The sequence below is a fragment of the Canis lupus genome, unplaced genomic scaffold (genome assembly GCF_048164855.1).
Source record: "Canis lupus baileyi unplaced genomic scaffold, mCanLup2.hap1 Scaffold_116, whole genome shotgun sequence".
Taxonomy (NCBI): Eukaryota; Metazoa; Chordata; class Mammalia; order Carnivora; family Canidae; genus Canis; species Canis lupus.
In genome coordinates, this window is record NW_027326486.1 from 156,382 (window position 1) to 181,089 (window position 24,708).

At 38.4% G+C, this 24,708-nt stretch overlaps 1 protein-coding gene across 2 annotated transcripts in view; it reads left to right on the forward strand.

The window, feature by feature from the left end:
- LOC140629753 (ankyrin repeat domain-containing protein 26-like) overlaps nucleotides 1-24,708 on the forward strand; it is a 207,442-nt gene that overhangs the window by 106,394 nt on the left and 76,340 nt on the right. For both annotated transcript variants that reach the window (XM_072819336.1, XM_072819335.1), the window contains 5 exons: nucleotides 5,719-5,773; nucleotides 5,889-6,070; nucleotides 15,395-15,449; nucleotides 15,565-15,746; nucleotides 22,429-22,652. In XM_072819336.1, coding sequence (XP_072675437.1) covers nucleotides 5,719-5,773; nucleotides 5,889-6,070; nucleotides 15,395-15,449; nucleotides 15,565-15,746; nucleotides 22,429-22,652 — 698 coding nt within the window. The remainder of the gene's footprint in view (nucleotides 1-5,718; nucleotides 5,774-5,888; nucleotides 6,071-15,394; nucleotides 15,450-15,564; nucleotides 15,747-22,428; nucleotides 22,653-24,708) is intronic.

Here is a 24,708-nt window from a genome sequence, read left to right on the forward strand (position 1 = left end):
AGTATTTTCTCATATGCTTGTTGGCCATGTCTGTGTCTTCCTCTGTGAAATTTCTGTCCATGTCTTTTGCCCAAAGCATGATTGGATTGTTTGTTTCTTTGCTGTTGAGTTTACTAAGTTCTTTATAGATCTTGGATACTAGCCCTTTATCTGATAGGTCATTTGCAAATAACTTCTTCCATTCTGTAGGGTGCCTTTTAGTTTTCTTGACTGTTTCTTTTGTTATGCAGAAGCTTCTTACCTTGATGAAGTCCCAATAATTCATTTTTGCTTTGGTTTTGCTTCCCTTCAGGGATGTATCTTGCAAGAAGTTGCCATGGCCAAGTTCAAAAAGGGTGTTGCCTGTGTTCTCCTCTAGGATTCTGATGGATTCCTGTCTGACATTTAGATCTTTCATCCATTTTGAGTTTATCTTTGTGTATGGTGTAAAAAAGTGGTCCAGTTTCATTCTTCTGCATGTGGCTATCCAATTTTCCCAGCACCATTTATTGAAGAGACTGTCTTTTTTCCAGTAGATAGTCTTTCCTGCTTTGTTGAATATTAGTTGACCATAAAGTTGAGAGTCCACTTGCGGATTCTGCATTCTGTTTCCATTGATCTATGTGTCTGTTTTGTGCCAGTACCACACTGTCTTGATGACCACAGCTTTGTAGTACATCCTGAAATCTGGCATTGTGATGCCCCCAGCTATGGTTTTCTTTTTTAATATTCCCCTAGCTATTTGGGGTCTTTTCTGATTTCACACAAATCTTAAGATGATTTGTTCCAACTCTCTGAAGAAGGTCCATAGTATGTTGATAGGGATTGCATTAAATGTGTAAATTGCCCTGGGTAGCATTGAAATTTTTCCAATCTGTGAGCATGGCATATTTTTCCATCTCTTTGGGTCTTCCTCAATTTCCTTCTGAAGTGTTCTGTAGTTTTGAGGGTGGAGACACTTTACCTCTTTGGTTATGTATATTCCTAGGTATCTTATGCTTTTGGGTGCAATTGTAATTGGGATTGACTCCTTCATTTCTCTTTCTTCAGTCTCATTGTTTGTGTATAGAAATGCACCTGATTTCTGGGCATTGATTTTGTATCCTGCCACAATGCCGAATTGCTGTATGATTTCTAGCAATCTTGGGGTGGAGTCTTTTGGGTTTTCTTTTTCTTTCTTTTTTTTAAGATTTTATTTATTCATTTATTTATGAGATACAGTGAGAGAGAGAGTCAGAGACACAGGCAGAGGGAGAAGCAGGCTCCACACAGGGAGCCGGACGCGGGACTCGATCCCGGGTCCCCAGGACCAGGCGCTGGGCCGAAGGAAGTGCTAAACCGCTGAGCCACCCAGGCTGCCCTCTTTTGGGTTTTCTATGCACAGTATCATGTCATCTGCAAAGAGGGAGAGTTTGACTTCCTCTTTGCCACTTTGAATGCCTTTTGTTTCTTTTTGTTGCCTGATTGCTGAGGCTAGGACTTCTGGTACTATGTTGAATAGCAGTGGTGAGAGTGGACATCCCTGTCTTGTTCCTGATCTTAGGGGATAGGCTCCCAGTGTTTCCCCATTGAGAACGATATTTGCTGTGGGCTTTTCGTAGATGGCTTTTAAGATGCTGAGGAATGTTCCCTCTATCCCTACACCCTGAAGAGTTTTGATCAGGAATGGATGCTGTATTTTGTCAAATGCTTTCTCTGCATCTATTGGGAGGATCATGTGGTTCTTGTTTTTTTTCTCTTGCTGATATGATGAATCACATTGATTGCTTTACAAGTGTTGAAGCAGCCTTGCATCCCGGGGATAAATCCCACTGGGTCATGGTGAATCATCTTCTTAATGTATTGTCGGATCCTGTTGGCTAGTATCTTGTTGAGAATTTTTGAGTCCGTGTTCATCAAGGTATTGGTCTATAATTCTCCTTTTTGGTGGGGTCTGTGTCTGGTTTTGCAATTAAGGTGATGCTGGCCTCATAGAACGACTTTGGAAGTACTCCATCCCTTTCTATCTTTCATAACAGCTTTAGTGGAATAGGTATGGTTTGTTCTTTAAACGTTTGATAGAATTCCCCTGGGAAGCCATCTGGCCCCGGACTTTTGTGTCTTGGTAGGTTTTTGATGACTGCTTCAGTTTCGTCCCTGGTTATTGGCCTGTTCAGGTTTTCTATGTCTTCCTTTTGCAGTTTTGTAGTTTGTGGTTTTCCAGGAATGCACCCATTTCTTCTCGATTGCCTAATTTATTGGCGTAAAGCTGCTCATACTAAGTTTTCAAAATCGTTTGTATTTCCTTGGTGTTGGTGCTGATCCCTCCTCTCTCGTTCATGATTTTATTTTATTTTATTTTATTTTATTTTATTTTATTTTATTATTATTTTTTTTAATTTTTATTTATTTATGATAGTCACACAGAGAGAGAGAGAGAGAGAGAGAGACAGAGAGAGAGAGAGGGGCAGAGACACAGGCAGTGGGAGAAGCAGGCTCCATGCACCGGGAGCCCGACGTGGGATTCTATCCCGGGTCTCCAGGATCGTGCCCTGGGCCAAAGGCAGGTGCCAAACTGCTGCGCCACCCAGGGATCCCCTCGTTCATGATTTTATTAGTTTGGGTCTTCTCTCTCTTCTTTTTAATAAGTTTGGCTAATAATTTATCTGTCTTATTAATTAATTCTTTCAAAGAACCAACTCCTGATTTTGTTGATCTGTTCCCCAGTTCTTCTGGTCTCTATCTCATTGAGTTCTGCTCGAATATTTATTTATTGTCTTCTGCTGGGTGAAGGTTTCAGTTGCTGTTCCTTCTCCAGCTCCTTTAGGTGCAAGGTTAGCTTTTGCTTTGAGTTCTTTCCAGTTTGGGGACGGATGCTGGTCTTGCGATGTATTCCCCCCTCAGGACTGCTTTTGCTGTATCCCAAAGATTTTGAACGATTGTATCTTCATTCTCATAAGTTTCCAGGAATCTTTTTAATTCTTCTCTAATTTCCTGGTTGATCCTTTAATCGTTTAGAAGGATGGTCGTTAACCTCCACGTGTTTGAAATCCTTCCATATTTCTTCTTTTAGTGGTTTAGTTCTAGTTTCAAAGCATTATGGTCTGAAAATATATAGGGGGAATCTATTATATAAATGTTACATTTATATATTAAACAGAGGCGGCTGTTCATTGTATATTCCTAACTATACATACATACATACACACACACACACACACACACACACACACATACACACACATATAGTGTGGCCTGTGGAAAAATGGTTGTTAGTATTATTAATAATTAATAATTAATTAGTATTAACTAATAAGTTAATACTAACCTAACCATTTTTTCCACAGGCCTTTTTTAACTTACATTTTTCCCTGCCTTAAGATCATGCTTGATTGGTCACGTCTTATGTTTTTCTTTTTTTCTTCTTCTTCCTGCATTTTTTAAAGGTTTTATTTATTCATGACAGACACACACACACACACACACACACACACGCACACACACACAGAGAGAGGCAGAGACACAGGCAGAGGGAGAAGCAGGCTCCATACAGGGAGCCTGACATGGGACTCGATCCTGGGGCTCCAGGATCTCGCCCTGGGCCGAATGCAGACACTCAACCACTGAACCACCATGGCTGTCCCCCCTGCATTTTTTTGTACATGACTTTCCCGTACCCTACGTTTTCCTTACATGGGGGAAAAAAAAACAAAACACGTTTCTTTAGTGTCTGTTCTTTCAGTCCATCTCTTTCTATGTTTATTGTCAATATTTTTGATTATGCCTTTCTGTTGTCTGTGTGTGTCTGTGGTTTTCATTCCTGAATCATTACCCCACAAGCCTTATTATTTTTCTCACATTCCTGGAAGGAGCTGATGTTAGATAATCATTTGTCCTTAGCATTTTGACAAACAAAAGCAACTTAAACTGTTTGTAATGCCAACTTGCCCAAATAAATACTACTAGAAACTAAATTTTAATATTTTCTCTTATAAGAGATCGTCATGCAATTATAAATCATTCAAACACATTTGAAAAATTTTAAATATAATAAAATAATTAATTTTTAAAAATATTGTATTCATTTATTCATGAGAGAGTCAGAGACAGAGGCAGAGGGAGGAGAAGCAGGCTCCATGTAGGGAGCCTGATGTGGGACTCTGGGATCACACCCTGAGCCGAAGGCAGATGCTCAACCACTGAGCCACACAGGCGTCCCAATAATGACATTTCTTATTGTTAGTTTTTTTAAAAGATTTTATTTATTTAGTCATAGAGACAGAGAGAGAGGCAGAGACACAGGCAGAGGGAGAAGCAGGCATCATACAGAGAGCCTGATGTGGGACTCGATCCAGGGTCCCCAGGATCCCGCGCTGGGCTGCAGGCGGTGCTAAACCGCTGCGCCACCGGGGCTGCCCTTATTGTTAGTTTTTTTAATTTAAATTACCTAGGGATAGATTTTTATTTTAAGACATTTTGGTAAAGAAAGTATTTAAAAAAAATTTTTTTTTAAGATTTTTTTATTTATTCATGATAGACATAGGGAGAGAGAGGCAGAGACACAGGCAGAGGGAGAAGCAGGCTCCATGCAGGGAGCCTGACATGGGACTCGATCCCTGGTCTCCAGGAATCCCACCCTGGGCCAAAGGCAGGCGCTAAACCACTGAGCTACCCAGGGATCCCCTTTTTAAAATTTTTAAATTCAAATTAATTAACATATAGCGTATTATTAGTTTCAGAGGTAGAATTCAGTGATCCATCAGTTGCATACATCATCTAGTGCTTATTACTTCAAGAGCCCTCCTTAATTACCATCACCCAATTACCCCATTGCCCCAACCCTCTCCCCTCCAACAACCCTCAGTTTATTTCCTATGATTAAGAGTCTCTTACGGTTTGTCTCTCTCTCTGATTTTTATCTTATTTTTCCCTCTCTTCCGCTATGCACCTCCGTTTTGTTTCTTAAATTCCACATAGGATTGAAATCATATGGTATTTGTCTTTCTCTAACTTATTTCACTTAGTATAATACTCTTAAGTCCCATCTATGTTATTGCAAATGGCAAGATTTCATTCTTTAGGATGGCTGAGTAATATTCCATTGTATTTATACACACTGCATCTTCTTTATCCATTCATCTGTCAATGGGCATCGGGCTTTTCTGTAGTTTGGCTATTGTGGTCATTGCTGCTTTAAACGTTGGGGTGCTGGTGCCCTTTCAAATCACTATGTTTGTATCTTTTGGATAAATACTGAGTACTGCGATTGCTGGGTCATAGGTTAGCTCTATTTTTTTCCCTAAATTTTTATTTATTTATGATAGTCACAGAGAGAGAGAGGGAGAGAGAGGCAGAGACATAGGCAGAGGGAGAAGCAGGCTCCATGCACCGGGAGCCCGACGTGGGATTCGATCCAGGGTCTCCAGGATCGCGCCCTAGGCCAAAGGCAGGCGCTAAACCGCTGCGCCACCCAGGGATCCCGGATAGCTCTATTTTTATTTAACTTTTTGAGGAAGACTTTGTATAATAATCAGGGGTAAGAAAAGTAACATTTTGGGACTATTAAATCTCTTATAATCTTCACCCCATGAGAAAATGTAGGTTAGTAAATGGCGGAACTGAGATTTGAATCTGTATTTGAATGATCTCCAAAACCTGTGTTCTTTTTGTAATGGTGTTCATTTGGTAATGGTGAATATTACAATTATTTTTACGAAATGTGATACTTGTAATCCTGAAAACTATCAATTTTTTTTCTAGACTGTCCCGAAACTAAACTTAAGAAAGCAAATGGCTGCTTTTCTGCGACCCAAGAGTAAGCTATTTGAAGATTTGTGTTTTTCACGGAGTTTTGTCCATTTTTGTGTTATTTAGTAATTCAAAGTTACAGATATCTTCATGTACTCTTTACTTTGTTTTTCACTAAATAGAAGCAAAATGTGGTCTTGTGAGCCAAGAAGATAGACCTTTATTTGCTGACAACAATTTTGCAAGGGAAGATAAGACTGAAACTCTCTGTAAACCATCCGTCAATGTCTCTGACTATTCTCCTCTTGCTTTTGTATCACCCGAAACTCCTCAAACGTCTTCAGCAATGCTTGGTGTTACAAAGGTAAGTTGTTTTGAACTTTGTCCCCCATGTTTTTTCACATACTATCCTCTTGATATCCTTATAATGAAAAGAATCTTAGGGAGAAATGGAAGCCCTCAAGAATATAAGAGAAAACAGTGTAATAACAACAGAGAAGTAAGTACTGGGTTGAGATTTATTACGGTTGGTGGGAATAAACAAATCTTAGGTGTGCCATTATGGAGGGAAAGAATTAGAAAGCAACTGGATAGAATAGCTAGATGGATGTGAAGATGAGGGGAGGGGTTGTGGGGTAAGAATTCATTTAATAAGGATGAGATGAATGTAAAGATAGGAGAGTTTAGAGAGATTATTATTAAAAACACAGCAGTAGTGAGGCTAAGGTAGAACAGATGCTGTATATTATAAAATGCGGTAGAAATTATTTTAAATGCAAGTTAATAAAAGGCAATACAAAACATGCTCAGATTCTTCAGAATGACAGCTGGTTTTTATGAAGAACTGGGAGGAAATTTTACCCTTTTAAGTTTAATAAAGTATGATAGCCTATATTTAATTTAGCAAGAGTTGTGTTTATACATAGTACAAAGTGAAGTCTGTTTTAAGCCATAATCAGATTTATTATGAGTTTTGAACTTTGGCTGTTGTCTTTCTTGTGGTTTCTAATTAAACTTACTGTGTGGTATAATCTTGGTCGACTTTATATCTTTTGAGAATAGAGAGGACGTAAATAAACATTTTAGTTTTTTCATTAATTAAAACTGAATTTTTTTCTTAGGTAAGTGAGGTTCTTTTTTTTTTTTTTTTTTTATCTTTTTTTTTTTTTAATTTTTATTTATGATAGTCATAGAGAGAGAGAGAGAGAGGCAGAGACACAGGCAGAGGGAGAAGCAGGCTCCATGTACCGGGAGCCCGACGTGGGACTCGATCCCGGGTCTCCAGGATCGCGCCCTGGGCCAAAGGCAGGCGCCAAACCGCTGCGCCACCCAGGGATCCCTTAATCTCTATCCATTAAATGAAAAAAATAAATTTTAAGCTGCAAGATTCTTAAAAAATATAAAAACTATTTTCTGGATTCTGATGCATCTTTTTTTAAATATAAGCTTAGAATAGAGACACATGTCAAATGAATAAACTCATGATTTATCATTTTTTTATAAGATGATTTATCATTATAGAATCGTAAGGAAGGAAAAGTTGCCCGTAGAGTATACAATATTATTTGTAGAAGGATGACCTTTACTTTCTCAAAGATCTCCAACAGTGGATACATTTTACGTTATCTCGGGAAACTTTAGTCTTCATAGTTGTTATATTTTGTATTTTGTATTTTTTAATTTTGTATTTTATTTGTAATTTTTTATTGGAATTCAGTTTGTTAACATATACCATAACACCCAGTGCTCATCCTGCCAAGTGACTCCCTCAGTGCCCATAACCCACTCACCCCAACCCCCTGCCCGCTTCCCCTTGCACTACACCTTGGTCATTTCCCAGGGTGAGGTGTCTCTCATGTTTTGTCACTCTCACTGATATTTTCACTCAATTTCTCTATTTCCCTTTATTCCCTTTCACTAATTTTTATATTCCCCAAATGAATGAGACCATGTAATGTTTGTCCTTTAAAGACTGACACATTTCACTCAGCATAATACCGTCCAGGTCCCTCCACCTCAAAGCAAATGGTGGGTATTTGTCGTTTCTAATGGCTGAGTAATATTCCATTGTATACATAGACCACATCTTCTTTATCCATTCGTCTTTCGATGGACACCGAGGCTCCTTCCACAGTTAGTCTATTGTGAACATTGCTGCAAGAAACATCGGGGTGCGGGTGTCCTGGCATTTCACTGCATCTGTATCTTTGGGGTAATCCCCAGCAGTGCAATTGCTGGGTCGTAGGACAGATCTATTGTTAACTCTTTGAGGAACCTCCACACAGTTCTCCAGAGTGGCTGTGCCAGTTCCCACTCCCAGCAACAGTGCAAGAGGGTTCCCCTTTCTCCACATCCTCTCCAACATTTGTTGTTTCCTGCCTTGTTAATTTTGCCCATTCTCACTGGTGGGAGGTGGTATCCCATTGTGGTTTTGATTTGTACTTCCCTGGTGGCCAGTGATGCAGAGCATTTTCTCATGTGCTTGTTGGCCATGTCTATGTCTTCCTCTGTGAAATTTCTGTCCATGTCTTTTGCCCATAGCATGATTGGATTGTTGTTTCTTTGAGTTTACTAAGTTCTTTATAGATCTTGGATACTAGCCCTTTATCTGATAGGTCATTTGCAAATACCTTCTCCCATTCTGTAGGTTGCCTTTTAGTTATGTTGACTGTTTCTTTTGCTGTGCAGAAGCTTCTTACCTTGATGAAGTCCCAATAATTCACTTTTGCTTTGCTTTCTCTTCCCTTCAGGGATGTCTCTTGCAAGAAGTTGCTGTGGCCAAGTTCAAAAAGGGTGTTGCCTGTGTTCTCCTCTAGGATTCTGATGGATTCCTGTCTCACATTCAGATCTTTCATCCATTTTGAGTTTTTCTTTGTGTATGGCATAAGAGAATGGTCCAGTTTCATTCTTCTGCATGTGGCTGTCCAATTTTCCCAGCACCATTTATTGAAGAGACTGTCTTTTTTCCAGTGGATAGTCTTTCCTGCTTTGCCGACTATTATTTGAGCATAGAGTTGAGGGCCCACTTCTGGATTCTCCATTCTGTTTCCATTGATCTATGTGTCTGTTTTTGTGCCAGTACCTCACTGTCTTGATGACCACAGCTTTGTAGTACAACCTGAAATCTGGCATTGTGATGCCCCCAGCTATGGTTTTCTTTTTTAATATTCCCCTAGCTATTTGGGGTCTTTTCTGATTCCACAGAGATCTTAAGATGATTTGTTCCAACTTTCTGAAGAAAGTCCATAGTATGTTGATAGGGATTGCATTAAGTGTGTAAATTGCCCTGGGTACCATTGACATTTTCCCAATATTCATTCTGCCAATCCATGAGCATGGTATATGTTTCCATCTCTTTGTGTCTTCCTCAATTTCCTTCAGAAGTGTTCTGTAGTTTTGAGGGTAGAAACCCTTTACCTCTTTGGTTATGTATATTCCTTGTTACCTTATGCTTTTGGGTGCAATTGTAATTGGGATTGACTCCTTCATTTCTCTTTCTTCAGTCTCATTGTTAGTGTATAGAAATGCCACTGTTTTCTGGGCATTGATTTTGTATCCTGCCACACTGCCAAATGGCTGTGAGTTCTAGCAGTCTTGGGGTGGAGTCTCTTGGGTTTTCTAGCTGCATTATGATGTCATCTGCAAAGAGAGAGAGTTTGACTTCCTCTTTGCCAGTTTGAATGTCTTTTATTTCTTTTTGTTGCCTGATTGCCGAGGCTAGGACTTCTGGTACTATGTTGAATAGCAATGGTGAGAGTGGACATCCCTGTCTTGTTCCTGATCTTAGGGGATAGGCTCCCAGTGTTTCCCCATTGAGAACGATATTTTCGTAGATGGCTTTTAAGATGCTGAGGAATGTTCCCTCTATCCCTACACTCTGAAGAGTTTTGATCAGGAATGGATGTTGTATTTTGTCAAATGCTTTCTCTGCATCTATTGGGAGGATCATGTGGTTCTTGGTTCTTTCTCTTGCTGATATGATGAATCACATTGATTGCTTTACAAGTGTTGAAGCAGCCTTGCATCCCGGGGATAAATCCCACTGGGTCATGGTGAATCATCTTCTTAATGTATTGTCGGATCCTGTTGGCTAGTATCTTGTTGAGAATTTTTGCATCCGTGTTCATCAGGGTATTGGTCTATAATTCTCCTTTTTGGTGGGGTCTGTGTCTGGTTTTGCAATTAAGGTGATGCTGGCCTCATAGAACGACTTTGGAAGTACTCCATCCCTTTCTATCTTTCATAACAGCTTTAGTGGAATAGGTATGGTTTGTTCTTTAAACGTTTGATAGAATTCCCCTGGGAAGCCATCTGGCCCCGGACTTTTGTGTCTTGGTAGGTTTTTGATGACTGCTTCAGTTTCGTCCCTGGTTATTGGCCTGTTCAGGTTTTCTATGTCTTCCTGTTGCAGTTTTGTAGTTTGTGGTTTTCCAGGAATGCACCCATTTCTTCTCGATTGCCTAATTTATTGGCGTAAAGCTGCTCATACTAAGTTTTCAAAATCGTTTGTATTTCCTTGGTGTTGGTGGTGATCCCTCCCTCTCGTTCATGATTTTATTAATTTGGGTCTTCTCTCTCTTCTTTTTAATAAGTTTGGCTAATAGTTTATCTGTCTTATTAATTCTTTCAAAGAACCAACTCCTGGTTTTTGTTGATCTGTTCCACAGTTCTTCTGGTCTCTATCTCATTGAGTTCTGCTCGAATCTTTATTAATTGTCTTCTGCTGGTTGAAGGTTTCCGTTGCTGTTCCTTCTCCAGCTCCTTTAGGTGCAAGGTTAGCTTTTGCATTGAGTTCTTTCCAGTTTGGGGACGGATGCTGGTCTTGCGATGTATTTCCCCCTGAGGACTGCTTTTGCTGTTCCCAAAGATTTTGAACGGTTGTATCTTCATTCTCATAAGTTTCCAGGAATCTTTTTAATTCTTCTCTAATTTTCTGGTTGACCCTTTAATCGTTTAGCAGGATGGTCGTTAACCTCCACGTGTTTGAAATCCTTCCATATTTCTTCTTGTGGTTTAGTTCTAGTTTCAAAGCATTATGGTCTGAAAATATGTAGGGGACAATCCCAATCTTTTGGTATCGTTTAAGACCTGATTTGTGACCCAGTATGTGGCCTATTCTGGAGAAAGTTCCATGTGCACTTGAGAAGAATGTGTATTCAGTTGCGTCTGGTTGTAAATTTCTGTAAATATCTGTGAAATCCATCTGGTCCAGTGTATCATTTAAAGCGCTTGTTTCTTTGGAGATGTTGTACTTAGGAGACCTATCGAGTGTAGAAAGCACTAGATTGAAGTCACCAAGTATATGTGTATTATTATCTAAGTATGTCCTAACATTGGTTATTAATTGTTATACTTGGCAGTTCCTGCATTTGGGGCATACATATTCATGATTGTTAGGTCATCTTTTTGGAGAGATCCTTTAGTATGATAGAGTGTCCCTCTTCATCTCCTACTACCTTCTTGGGATAAAGTTTAACTTATCTGATGTCTTTTTATGTTTGTAATGGAAGGTTGGTCAGTACATTTTAGAGAAATGGCAAGTTGAATTTTTTTTTTTTACTTTGGTAAGTCGGCAGAAAAAATAGGTTGGAACATATATAATGACAGCAAACTTTTATTGGGAAAAGCTTTCCCATGTTGGAGAGAAAATGACATTTGGTCAGGGATCAGAATTCTTACTGTTGTGATTTTTAAATTCTACTAACATTGATTTTATTGATTCATTTAATGAATTTATTTATTGCTACCATGACTTTATAATACTCATGCCTAACTGAAATCTTTAGTGGATCCAATTATTGTAGGTTTTTTTTCTTGGATATTTTTCTTTATTGGACTTTTTTTTTTTTTATCATGTTAGCGTATAGTTTTACCAGAGAGGACTCAGTTCTCTATTTCTATCCTTTTTGTTACATTTAGAGTAAAATAATAGAAATTGTGGAAAATCAGGGATTGTTTCTCAAAATTTATATTGCTATGGTATTCCACTGTGTTTTTGAAATCATTCCATTAAGAGTGTAGTTAACACTCTTTTTCTAAGTGAAGAATACAAGTATTGCCTAAAACAATAATCAGCTCTAGAAGCGGAGGCTCTTCATAACCACATGGTAAAATGTCCATTCTCAGAATTCTTTTATAGTAAAGTGCTAAAAATATCTACTCATAGTCCTTGTGTCCGATGTTAAAATTTAAAATTTTAGATATTTTCTATTTATTTACCTATTCATTTTAAAGACTGTGCTTCATTATAAGGTAGTAGATTATGTTAGGAAACATAGTCGTGCTTCTCCTGGAACACCTAAAATAAGATCTGCTTGGAAGAAGCAATTTAATATTTTTCTAATGTGAATAAGTGAGCAGACAGATGGAATTCTGTAAAATGGAATGTTATAAGTATTATGCATAATATGTCATAAATATATAAATTTAAAAAGTATAGTTCAAATTTATATTTCCTTTTTCCATTTAGGATTTACAAGCTCAAATGAATTATGTTGCGGAAATAAAGAAATAAATAAGAAAGAAAGTTGTTTTTTAGTATCCTTCAATTGTCAACTTAGAATTTTAGATAAAAATTCTCACCTTTTGTTTTTTAAACCCCATCTATATTACATTAGATGTAGGCTTTCAAGGTATACATTTCTTATTAGAATTTTCATTACCAGTTCTTATTCCACGTGGAAAGTTGATGTGTTTGAAACATTTCTTTTTCAATTTTTTTCTCGCTCTAGTGATAATTTATACCTTCCAGGTTGTGAGAGATGACCACTATCTGAAAAATTTACTTTATGGTGAAAAAAGTAAAATCTTACTTTTTAGATTTTATTTTTTATTTATGAGAGACACACACAATGATGTGGGACTAGATCCCGAGACTCCAGGATCATGCCCTGAGCCGAATGCAGACACTCAACCACTGAGCCACCCAGGCATCCCAGAACTAAATTCCTTATTACAGTATTTATAAACAAATAAATGTAGAGTAAGAAAAGTCAGTATTATTAGGGATATAGTATAAACAAAAGTCTCTTAAACTTTTTTCAATTACATTTTATAAATCTATTATATAAATGTTACCTGTATATATAAAACAGAGGCGGCTGTTCATTATATATTCCTAACTATACATACATACATACATATACACACACACATATACACACATATAGTGTGGCCTGTGGAAAAATGGTTAGGTTAGTATTAATACTAATTAATAATTAATTAGTGTTAACTAATAAGTTAATACTAACCTAACCATTTTTTTTTCCACAGGCCTTTTTTAACTTACATTTTTCCCTGGCTTAAGATCATGCTTGATTGGTCACGTCTTATGTTTTTCTTTTTTTCTTCTTCTTCCTGCATTTTTTAAAGGTTTTATTTATTCATGACAGACACACACACACGCACACACACACAGAGAGAGGCAGAGACACAGGCAGAGGGAGAAGCAGGCTCCATACAGGGAGCCTGACATGGGACTCGATCCTGAGGCTCCAGGATCTCGCCCTGGGCCGAATGCAGACACTCAACCACTGAACCACCATGGCTGTCCCCCCTGCATTTTTTTGTACATGACTTTCCCGTACCCTACGTTTTCCTTACATGGGGGAAAAAAAAACAAAACACATTTCTTTAGTGTCTGTTCTTTCAGTCCATCTGAAAAGTTTATGTTTCTATGTTTCTATGTTTATTGTCAATATTTTTGATTATGCCTTTCTGTTGTCTGTGTGTGTCTGTGGTTTTCATTCCTGAACCATTACCCCACAAGCCTTATTATTTTTCTCACATTCCTGGAAGGAGCTGATGTTAGATAATCATTTGTCCTTAGCATTTTGACAAACAAAAGCAACTTAAACTGTTTGTAATGCCAACTTGCCCAAATAAATACTACTAGAAACTAAATTTTAATATTTTCTCTTATAAGAGATCGTCATGCAATTATAAATCATTCAAACACATTTGAAAAATTTTAAATATAATAAAATAATTAATTTTTAAAAATATTGTATTCATTTATTCATGAGAGAGTCAGAGACAGAGGCAGAGGGAGGAGAAGCAGGCTCCATGTAGGGAGCCTGATGTGGGACTCTGGGATCACACCCTGAGCCGAAGGCAGATGCTCAACCACTGAGCCACACAGGCGTCCCAATAATGACATTTCTTATTGTTAGTTTTTTTAAAAGATTTTATTTATTTAGTCATAGAGACAGAGAGAGAGGCAGAGACACAGGCAGAGGGAGAAGCAGGCATCATACAGAGAGCCTGATGTGGGACTCGATCCAGGGTCCCCAGGATCCCGCGCTGGGCTGCAGGCGGTGCTAAACCGCTGCGCCACCGGGGCTGCCCTTATTGTTAGTTTTTTTAATTTAAATTACCTAGGGATAGATTTTTATTTTAAGACATTTTGGTAAAGAAAGTATTTAAAAAAAATTTTTTTTTAAGATTTTTTTATTTATTCATGATAGACATAGGGAGAGAGAGGCAGAGACACAGGCAGAGGGAGAAGCAGGCTCCATGCAGGGAGCCTGACATGGGACTCGATCCCTGGTCTCCAGGAATCCCACCCTGGGCCAAAGGCAGGCGCTAAACCACTGAGCTACCCAGGGATCCCCTTTTTAAAATTTTTAAATTCAAATTAATTAACATATAGCGTATTATTAGTTTCAGAGGTAGAATTCAGTGATCCATCAGTTGCATACATCATCTAGTGCTTATTACTTCAAGAGCCCTCCTTAATTACCATCACCCAATTACCCCATTGCCCCAACCCTCTCCCCTCCAACAACCCTCAGTTTATTTCCTATGATTAAGAGTCTCTTACGGTTTGTCTCTCTCTCTGATTTTTATCTTATTTTTCCCTCTCTTCCGCTATGCACCTCCGTTTTGTTTCTTAAATTCCACATAGGATTGAAATCATATGGTATTTGTCTTTCTCTAACTTATTTCACTTAGTATAATACTCTTAAGTCCCATCTATGTTATTGCAAATGGCAAGATTTCATTCTTTAGGATGGCTGAGTAATATTCCATTGTATTTATACACACTGCATCTTCTTTATCCATTCATCTGTCAATGGGCATCGGGCTTTTCTGTAGTTTGGCTATTGTGGTCATTGCTGCTTTAAACGTTGGGGTGCTGGTGCCCTTTCAAATCACTATGTTTGTATCTTTTGGATAAATACTGAGTACTGCGATTGCTGGGTCATAGGTTAGCTCTATTTTTTTCCCTAAATTTTTATTTATTTATGATAGTCACAGAGAGAGAGAGGGAGAGAGAGGCAGAGACATAGGCAGAGGGAGAAGCAGGCTCCATGCACCGGGAGCCCGACGTGGGATTCGATCCAGGGTCTCCAGGATCGCGCCCTAGGCCAAAGGCAGGCGCTAAACCGCTGCGCCACCCAGGGATCCCGGATAGCTCTATTTTTATTTAACTTTTTGAGGAAGACTTTGTATAATAATCAGGGGTAAGAAAAGTAACATTTTGGGACTATTAAATCTCTTATAATCTTCACCCCATGAGAAAATGTAGGTTAGTAAATGGCGGAACTGAGATTTGAATCTGTATTTGAATGATCTCCAAAACCTGTGTTCTTTTTGTAATGGTGTTCATTTGGTAATGGTGAATATTACAATTATTTTTACGAAATGTGATACTTGTAATCCTGAAAACTATCAATTTTTTTTCTAGACTGTCCCGAAACTAAACTTAAGAAAGCAAATGGCTGCTTTTCTGCGACCCAAGAGTAAGCTATTTGAAGATTTGTGTTTTTCACGGAGTTTTGTCCATTTTTGTGTTATTTAGTAATTCAAAGTTACAGATATCTTCATGTACTCTTTACTTTGTTTTTCACTAAATAGAAGCAAAATGTGGTCTTGTGAGCCAAGAAGATAGACCTTTATTTGCTGACAACAATTTTGCAAGGGAAGATAAGACTGAAACTCTCTGTAAACCATCCGTCAATGTCTCTGACTATTCTCCTCTTGCTTTTGTATCACCCGAAACTCCTCAAACGTCTTCAGCAATGCTTGGTGTTACAAAGGTAAGTTGTTTTGAACTTTGTCCCCCATGTTTTTTCACATACTATCCTCTTGATATCCTTATAATGAAAAGAATCTTAGGGAGAAATGGAAGCCCTCAAGAATATAAGAGAAAACAGTGTAATAACAACAGAGAAGTAAGTACTGGGTTGAGATTTATTACGGTTGGTGGGAATAAACAAATCTTAGGTGTGCCATTATGGAGGGAAAGAATTAGAAAGCAACTGGATAGAATAGCTAGATGGATGTGAAGATGAGGGGAGGGGTTGTGGGGTAAGAATTCATTTAATAAGGATGAGATGAATGTAAAGATAGGAGAGTTTAGAGAGATTATTATTAAAAACACAGCAGTAGTGAGGCTAAGGTAGAACAGATGCTGTATATTATAAAATGCGGTAGAAATTATTTTAAATGCAAGTTAATAAAAGGCAATACAAAACATGCTCAGATTCTTCAGAATGACAGCTGGTTTTTATGAAGAACTGGGAGGAAATTTTACCCTTTTAAGTTTAATAAAGTATGATAGCCTATATTTAATTTAGCAAGAGTTGTGTTTATACATAGTACAAAGTGAAGTCTGTTTTAAGCCATAATCAGATTTATTATGAGTTTTGAACTTTGGCTGTTGTCTTTCTTGTGGTTTCTAATTAAACTTACTGTGTGGTATAATCTTGGTCGACTTTATATCTTTTGAGAATAGAGAGGACGTAAATAAACATTTTAGTTTTTTCATTAATTAAAACTGAATTTTTTTCTTAGGTAAGTGAGGTTCTTTTTTTTTTTTTTTTTTTATCTTTTTTTTTTTTTTAATTTTTATTTATGATAGTCATAGAGAGAGAGAGAGAGAGGCAGAGACACAGGCAGAGGGAGAAGCAGGCTCCATGTACCGGGAGCCCGACGTGGGACTCGATCCCGGGTCTCCAGGATCGCGCCCTGGGCCAAAGGCAGGCGCCAAACCGCTGCGCCACCCAGGGATCCCTTAATCTCTATCCATTAAATGAAAAAAATAAATTTTAAGCTGCAAGATTCTTAAAAAATATAAAAACTATTTTCTGGATTCTGATGCATCTTTTTTTAAATATAAGCTTAGAATAGAGACACATGTCAAATGAATAAACTCATGATTTATCATTTTTTTATAAGATGATTTATCATTATAGAATCGTAAGGAAGGAAAAGTTGCCCGTAGAGTATACAATATTATTTGTAGAAGGATGACCTTTACTTTCTCAAAGATCTCCAACAGTGGATACATTTTACGTTATCTCGGGAAACTTTAGTCTTCATAGTTGTTATATTTTGTATTTTGTATTTTTTAATTTTGTATTTTATTTGTAATTTTTTATTGGAATTCAGTTTGTTAACATATACCATAACACCCAGTGCTCATCCTGCCAAGTGACTCCCTCAGTGCCCATAACCCACTCACCCCAACCCCCTGCCCGCTTCCCCTTGCACTACACCTTGGTCATTTCCCAGGGTGAGGTGTCTCTCATGTTTTGTCACTCTCACTGATATTTTCACTCAATTTCTCTATTTCCCTTTATTCCCTTTCACTAATTTTTATATTCCCCAAATGAATGAGACCATGTAATGTTTGTCCTTTAAAGACTGACACATTTCACTCAGCATAATACCGTCCAGGTCCCTCCACCTCAAAGCAAATGGTGGGTATTTGTCGTTTCTAATGGCTGAGTAATATTCCATTGTATACATAGACCACATCTTCTTTATCCATTCGTCTTTCGATGGACACCGAGGCTCCTTCCACAGTTAGTCTATTGTGAACATTGCTGCAAGAAACATCGGGGTGCGGGTGTCCTGGCATTTCACTGCATCTGTATCTTTGGGGTAATCCCCAGCAGTGCAATTGCTGGGTCGTAGGACAGATCTATTGTTAACTCTTTGAGGAACCTCCACACAGTTCTCCAGAGTGGCTGTGCCAGTTCCCACTCCCAGCAACAGTGCAAGAGGGTTCCCCTTTCTCCACATCCTCTCCAACATTTGTTGTTTCCTGCCTTGTTAATTTTGCCCATTCTCACTGGTGGGAGGTGGTATCCCATTGTGGTTTTGATTTGTACTTCCCTGGTGGCCAGTGATGCAGAGCATTTTCTCATGTGCTTGTTGGCCATGTCTATGTCTTCCTCTGTGAAATTTCTGTCCATGTCTTTTGCCCATAGCATGATTGGATTGTTGTTTCTTTGAGTTTACTAAGTTCTTTATAGATCTTGGATACTAGCCCTTTATCTGATAGGTCATTTGCAAATACCTTCTCCCATTCTGTAGGTTGCCTTTTAGTTATGTTGACTGTTTCTTTTGCTGTGCAGAAGCTTCTTACCTTGATGAAGTCCCAATAATTCACTTTTGCTTTGCTTTCTCTTCCCTTCAGGGATGTCTCTTGCAAGAAGTTGCTGTGGCCAAGTTCAAAAAGGGTGTTGCCTGTGTTCTCCTCTAGGATTCTGATGGATTCCTGTCTCACATTCAGATCTTTCATCCATTTTGAGTTTTTCTTTGTGTATGGCATAAGAGAATGGTCCAGTTTCATTCTTCTGCATGTGGCTGTCCAATTTTCCCAGCACCATTTATTGAAGAGACTGTCTTTTTTCCAGTGGATAGTCTTTCCTGCTTTGCCGACTATTATTTGAGCATAGAGTTGAGGGCCCACTTCTGGATTCTCCATTCTGTTTCCATTGATCTATGTGTCTGTTTTTGTGCCAGTACCTCACTGTCTTGATGACCACAGCTTTGTAGTACAACCTGAAATCTGGCATTGTGATGCCCCCAGCTATGGTTTTCTTTTTTAATATTCCCCTAGCTATTTGGGGTCTTTTCTGATTCCACAGAGATCTTAAGATGATTTGTTCCAACTTTCTGAAGAAAGTCCATAGTATGTTGATAGGGATTGCATTAAGTGTGTAAATTGCCCTGGGTACCATTGACATTTTCCCAATATTCATTCTGCCAATCCATGAGCATGGTATATGTTTCCATCTCTTTGTGTCTTCCTCAATTTCCTTCAGAAGTGTTCTGTAGTTTTGAGGGTAGAAACCCTTTACCTCTTTGGTTATGTATATTCCTTGTTACCTTATGCTTTTGGGTGCAATTGTAATTGGGATTGACTCCTTCATTTCTCTTTCTTCAGTCTCATTGTTAGTGTATAGAAATGCCACTGTTTTCTGGGCATTGATTTTGTATCCTGCCACACTGCCAAATGGCTGTGAGTTCTAGCAGTCTTGGGGTGGAGTCTCTTGGGTTTTCTAGCTGCATTATGATGTCATCTGCAAAGAGAGAGAGTTTGACTTCCTCTTTGCCAGTTTGAATGTCTTTTATTTCTTTTTGTTGCCTGATTGCCGAGGCTAGGACTTCTGGTACTATGTTGAATAGCAATGGTGAGAGTGGACATCCCTGTCTTGTTCCTGATCTTAGGGGATAGGCTCCCAGTGTTTCCCCATTGAGAACGATATTTTCGTAGATGGCTTTTAAGATGCTGAGGAATGTTCCCTCTATCCCTACACTCTGAAGAGTTTTGATCAGGAATGGATGTTGTATTTTGTCAAATGCTTTCTCTGCATCTATTGGGAGGATCATGTGGTTCTTGGTTCTTTCTCTTGCTGATATGATGAATCACATTGATTGCTTTACAAGTGTTGAAGCAGCCTTGCATCCCGGGGATAAATCCCACTGGGTCATGGTGAATCATCTTCTTAATGTATTGTCGGATCCTGTTGGCTAGTATCTTGTTGAGAATTTTTGCATCCGTGTTCATCAGGGTATTGGTCTATAATTCTCCTTTTTGGTGGGGTCTGTGTCTGGTTTTGCAATTAAGGTGATGCTGGCCTCATAGAACGACTTTGGAAGTACTCCATCCCTTTCTATCTTTCATAACAGCTTTAGTGGAATAGGTATGGTTTGTTCTTTAAACGTTTGATAGAATTCCCCTGGGAAGCCATCTGGCCCCGGACTTTTGTGTCTTGGTAGGTTTTTGATGACTGCTTCAGTTTCGTCCCTGGTTATTGGCCTGTTCAGGTTTTCTATGTCTTCCTGTTGCAGTTTTGTAGTTTGTGGTTTTCCAGGAATGCACCCATTTCTTCTCGATTGCCTAATTTATTGGCGTAAAGCTGCTCATACTAAGTTTTCAAAATCGTTTGTATTTCCTTGGTGTTGGTGGTGATCCCTCCCTCTCGTTCATGATTTTATTAATTTGGGTCTTCTCTCTCTTCTTTTTAATAAGTTTGGCTAATAGTTTATCTGTCTTATTAATTCTTTCAAAGAACCAACTCCTGGTTTTTGTTGATCTGTTCCACAGTTCTTCTGGTCTCTATCTCATTGAGTTCTGCTCGAATCTTTATTAATTGTCTTCTGCTGGTTGAAGGTTTCCGTTGCTGTTCCTTCTCCAGCTCCTTTAGGTGCAAGGTTAGCTTTTGCATTGAGTTCTTTCCAGTTTGGGGACGGATGCTGGTCTTGCGATGTATTTCCCCCTGAGGACTGCTTTTGCTGTTCCCAAAGATTTTGAACGGTTGTATCTTCATTCTCATAAGTTTCCAGGAATCTTTTTAATTCTTCTCTAATTTTCTGGTTGACCCTTTAATCGTTTAGCAGGATGGTCGTTAACCTCCACGTGTTTGAAATCCTTCCATATTTCTTCTTGTGGTTTAGTTCTAGTTTCAAAGCATTATGGTCTGAAAATATGTAGGGGACAATCCCAATCTTTTGGTATCGTTTAAGACCTGATTTGTGACCCAGTATGTGGCCTATTCTGGAGAAAGTTCCATGTGCACTTGAGAAGAATGTGTATTCAGTTGCGTCTGGTTGTAAATTTCTGTAAATATCTGTGAAATCCATCTGGTCCAGTGTATCATTTAAAGCGCTTGTTTCTTTGGAGATGTTGTACTTAGGAGACCTATCGAGTGTAGAAAGCACTAGATTGAAGTCACCAAGTATATGTGTATTATTATCTAAGTATGTCCTAACATTGGTTATTAATTGTTATACTTGGCAGTTCCTGCATTTGGGGCATACATATTCATGATTGTTAGGTCGTCTTTTTGGAGAGATCCTTTAGTATGATAGAGTGTCCCTCTTCATCTCCTACTACCTTCTTGGGATAAAGTTTAACAGACTCCTTTTTTTCTTTTAGGATTTATTTATTTACTTACTTACTTATTTATTTACTTATTTATTTGAGTGTGTGAGCAGGGTGAAGGGGGTAGAGGGAGAGAGAAATGGAGAGAAGCAAACTCCCCAGTGAGGGTGGAGCCTGAAGCGGAGCTCAATCCCATGATCAGGAGATCATGAACTGAACTGCAATCAAGAGATGGAGGTCCAACTAACTGTGCCACTCAGGCATCTCCTCTACATTAAAAAAAAAAAAAATTTTTTTTTTTTTTTTTTTTAGATTTTATTTGACACCAAGAGAGAGAACACAAATGGGAGCAGGTGTAGGAGGGAAAGGGAGAAGCACACTCCTGGCGGAGCACGAAGCCTGATGCACGGGTCTTGATCCTAGATCCCGGGGATCATGACCTGAGCCAAAGGCAGATGTTTAACTGACTGAGCCACCCAGGTGTCCACGTGTGTGTGTGTGTGTGTGTGTGTGTGTGTATACACATATATGTGTTTGTTTAATCATCATTCTCAGGTGTTTTTGTTGAATCAAACCTTTACATTTTGTTTAATAAAGTATGATATATTTTGACACATACGACTTTTATCATGTAGGTAGCATAGATTTTCAGCAAACCTTCAGTATTTGACTCTAAGGGAGAAAACTGATGTTTGAGGTGAAAAATAAAATCTAGAGATATCCTCCTTTAAAATAAAAATTAGCTAAGCGCCTCATCCCCAATTAAGGTATTAAATTACTGTGCCAAAGTCACACTTTTAGCATAGCTGATTAATAAACTTGTTGGGTCATTTATTTGATTCAGCATCAAGGAATTGTATCATCTCTTTGATGCTAGGTAATGCCACTTTAGGAACTTTGGACAAATCATGTAATCTTTTTTGGTTTTATTCCCATTATCAATAGAAAATGGGATTAAAGTTGATAATTATTTTTATACCCTCTAGCTATAAAATTTTATGGTTATGGAATGTGAAATTTGGGGAGCATTACTCATTTCCCAAAATTCGACACTAATATCAGTTTTGCTCCTTTTATGTTGTGGTGAACTTTGGTTCACATATTTTAATGAACACTGTGACTTTTTTGATAGCTCTGGGATCCAAATGAAAAAAGAATTATAAAAGGCAGTTGGGGAAAGAATAGCTCAGTGCAGAAATGGAAAGCTTCCTCTTTGTTCCTGGAGCATCACAATGTCACATCCTTTGAATCTGTCGGTGTAAGCAAAATCCAGATGGTAAAGACGGAAGAGGACAGATTTTTGTGTCTTTTTATTTCTTTGTATCTGCTGGTCAGATGGGGTGAAGTTGGGAATGTTAGGTAACAAAGTGTAGATATGAACACAAAATTAAGAAAGCCCTTTTTGGAATTCTGGAAAATTATGTTGTTCTATTCCAACAGAAATGAAGCAGAATTTCCAAAAATTACAATTACACGTAATGATAAAGTTCAGTGCAAGATAGTTTTATTGATTAAAATTACATTAAAGAGTCAAATGATACAATTAATGAAAAAAGTTCTTTTTAATGAATGAAGTTGTAACTATCAAATTTCCATTCAAGACTGGAAAAGAAAGGAAGCAGCACACGAGTAATAAAATGGAAGGAGCAGAAAACATATATGATGCTGCTGCTGCTGCTGCTGCTGCTCCTGCTCTTGGTACTGCTCTTGCTGTTGCTGCTGCTGCTGCTGCTGCTGCTCCTGCTGCTGGACTAATTCAACAAAGAAAGACTGGAAAAACTGATAACCACCTGTTTCCTACCACGCAGAATGAAGATTCTGATAGGTAAGCCTATAGCAATATTTAAACAGTAGATAATTATTATTTTTCTATAAAACAAATTCTGTTTGGAGCTAATGTTCATGTTTAACACATTTTATATTTTTAGTAGAGATATTCCACCCAGGGTGCTAAACAGAAAGAGGCAAAGACCAGTAAGGTATCAAATTGTTTTGCAGGCATAGTGATAAATATTTAACTAAAAAAAAAATAACCTAGGTTAGCAAATGTAAGGAAAAAGTCATTCTCATACACTGTTGTTAGGTGAAAATTGTCAGATCCGTTGCACCTGAGTGGCTAAGTGGTTGAACGTCTGCCTTTGGCTCAGGTTGTGATCTCGGGGTCGTGGGATCGAGTCCTGCATCAGGCTTCCCATGAGGAGCCTGCTTCTCCATCTGCCCATGTCTCTGCCTCACTCTGTGTCTCTCCTGAATAAATAAATAAAAATCTTTAAAAGCGAGAGAGAGGAAGAAAATTGACAAATCCTTTCTGAAGAGTGATGTAGCAGTGCATTTCAAATTTCATATATGCTGTCCCTATATCCCAACGGCTTCATTGCCAGGAGTAGATCCTATAGGAAAACATGACTTGTGTCAACACTTAGACACACATATTCTAAGAACATTTATTATATATTATTATATTTATAAAATATGACAGATATATTAAGAATACTTACATAAACATGTTACATATATATGTTAAGATGATCTATCAAAAACTTGGAGGGAGTCTAACTCTCCATCCATAAGGAAGTAAGTTTTCACACCTATAAAATAATGCAGCATGTAACTATCTGAGAAAATGAATTTAGGTCTGCAGGGTTTTGATTGTTTAACAAATTTAAAATTTTTAATTTTTATTTTTATTTATTCATGAGAGACAGAGAGAGAGAGAGAGAGAGAGAGAGAGGCAGGCAGAGACACAGGCAGAGGGAGAAGCAGGCTCCATGCAGGGAGCCTGATGTGGGACTCAATCCTTGGACTCCAGGATCACACCCTGGACTGGAGGCAGGCGCTAAACTGCTGAGCCACCCAGGGATCCCCCAAAGTATATTTAAAGTGTTTGGTTTGATGTCTTACAATAACTTTAGAATACTTTTAATATCTGCTGAGTTGCAAAGGGAAGTTACCTGCTACACTGGCACTCTACCTTATTACCAACAAAACTGCTAATTATTAGGTTTTTGGTTTTGGTTCCCAATGCACGAGTGCTCAAATGTTGGACTCTCAAATTGATCTGAATATTATTATGAAGAGATTTCACGTGGCAACTTGTCCCATATTCTGTATAAACATTTGATCCCTATGCTATAAACCAAGAGGTTGTTAATGCAGTGAATCTTCTTTTTCAGGCACTTTGCATACAGGCTATTATTTTTCCTTTAAAAATGTTTTTAAGATTATTTATTTGAGAGAGAGAGTGTGTGAGTGCAGGGAGCGGCAGAGGCAGAGGGAGAAGCGGGGAGCCTGAAGTGGGGCTGATCCCGGGACTCCAGGGTCATGATCTGAGCCGAAGGCAGACGCTTTACCAACTGAGCCAACCAGGCGCCCCTTATTCTTCCATTTTAAAGAGCATATATTTCAACATGCACCACATCAAATTTTTCAATAGTGACTTCATATTATATAATCTTCGAAAATTCACTTTCCATTAATTCTAAACACAGTGGATCTATTAAAACATAAGTCAGATTATGTCCTCCTCTGCTCAAAACCTAATGGCCTCCCATTCACTCAAGTTCTTTCTAATAGCTACAAGGCCTTATGTGACTTGTTCATCTCGGGTCCCTCCCTATCCTTTCCTCCCTCTGTCTCTCTGATTTGAACTACTTTCTATCCCTTTCCTTCTGTTCAGCCACACTTGAATTTCTCACTATTCTTACCCCCCACCCTCATTATAAACACTTCAGGCATACCTCTGTACTTGCTATAAACTCTCTGTGGAGTGCTTTTCTCTCAGGTATCCTCATGGCTTACTCCTTGCTCCCTCTTTTTCTCCCTGGTTTTTGCTTCAAGGTCACTTTCTCAGCAAGGCCCTTCTTGGTTTATCCTGACTAGTA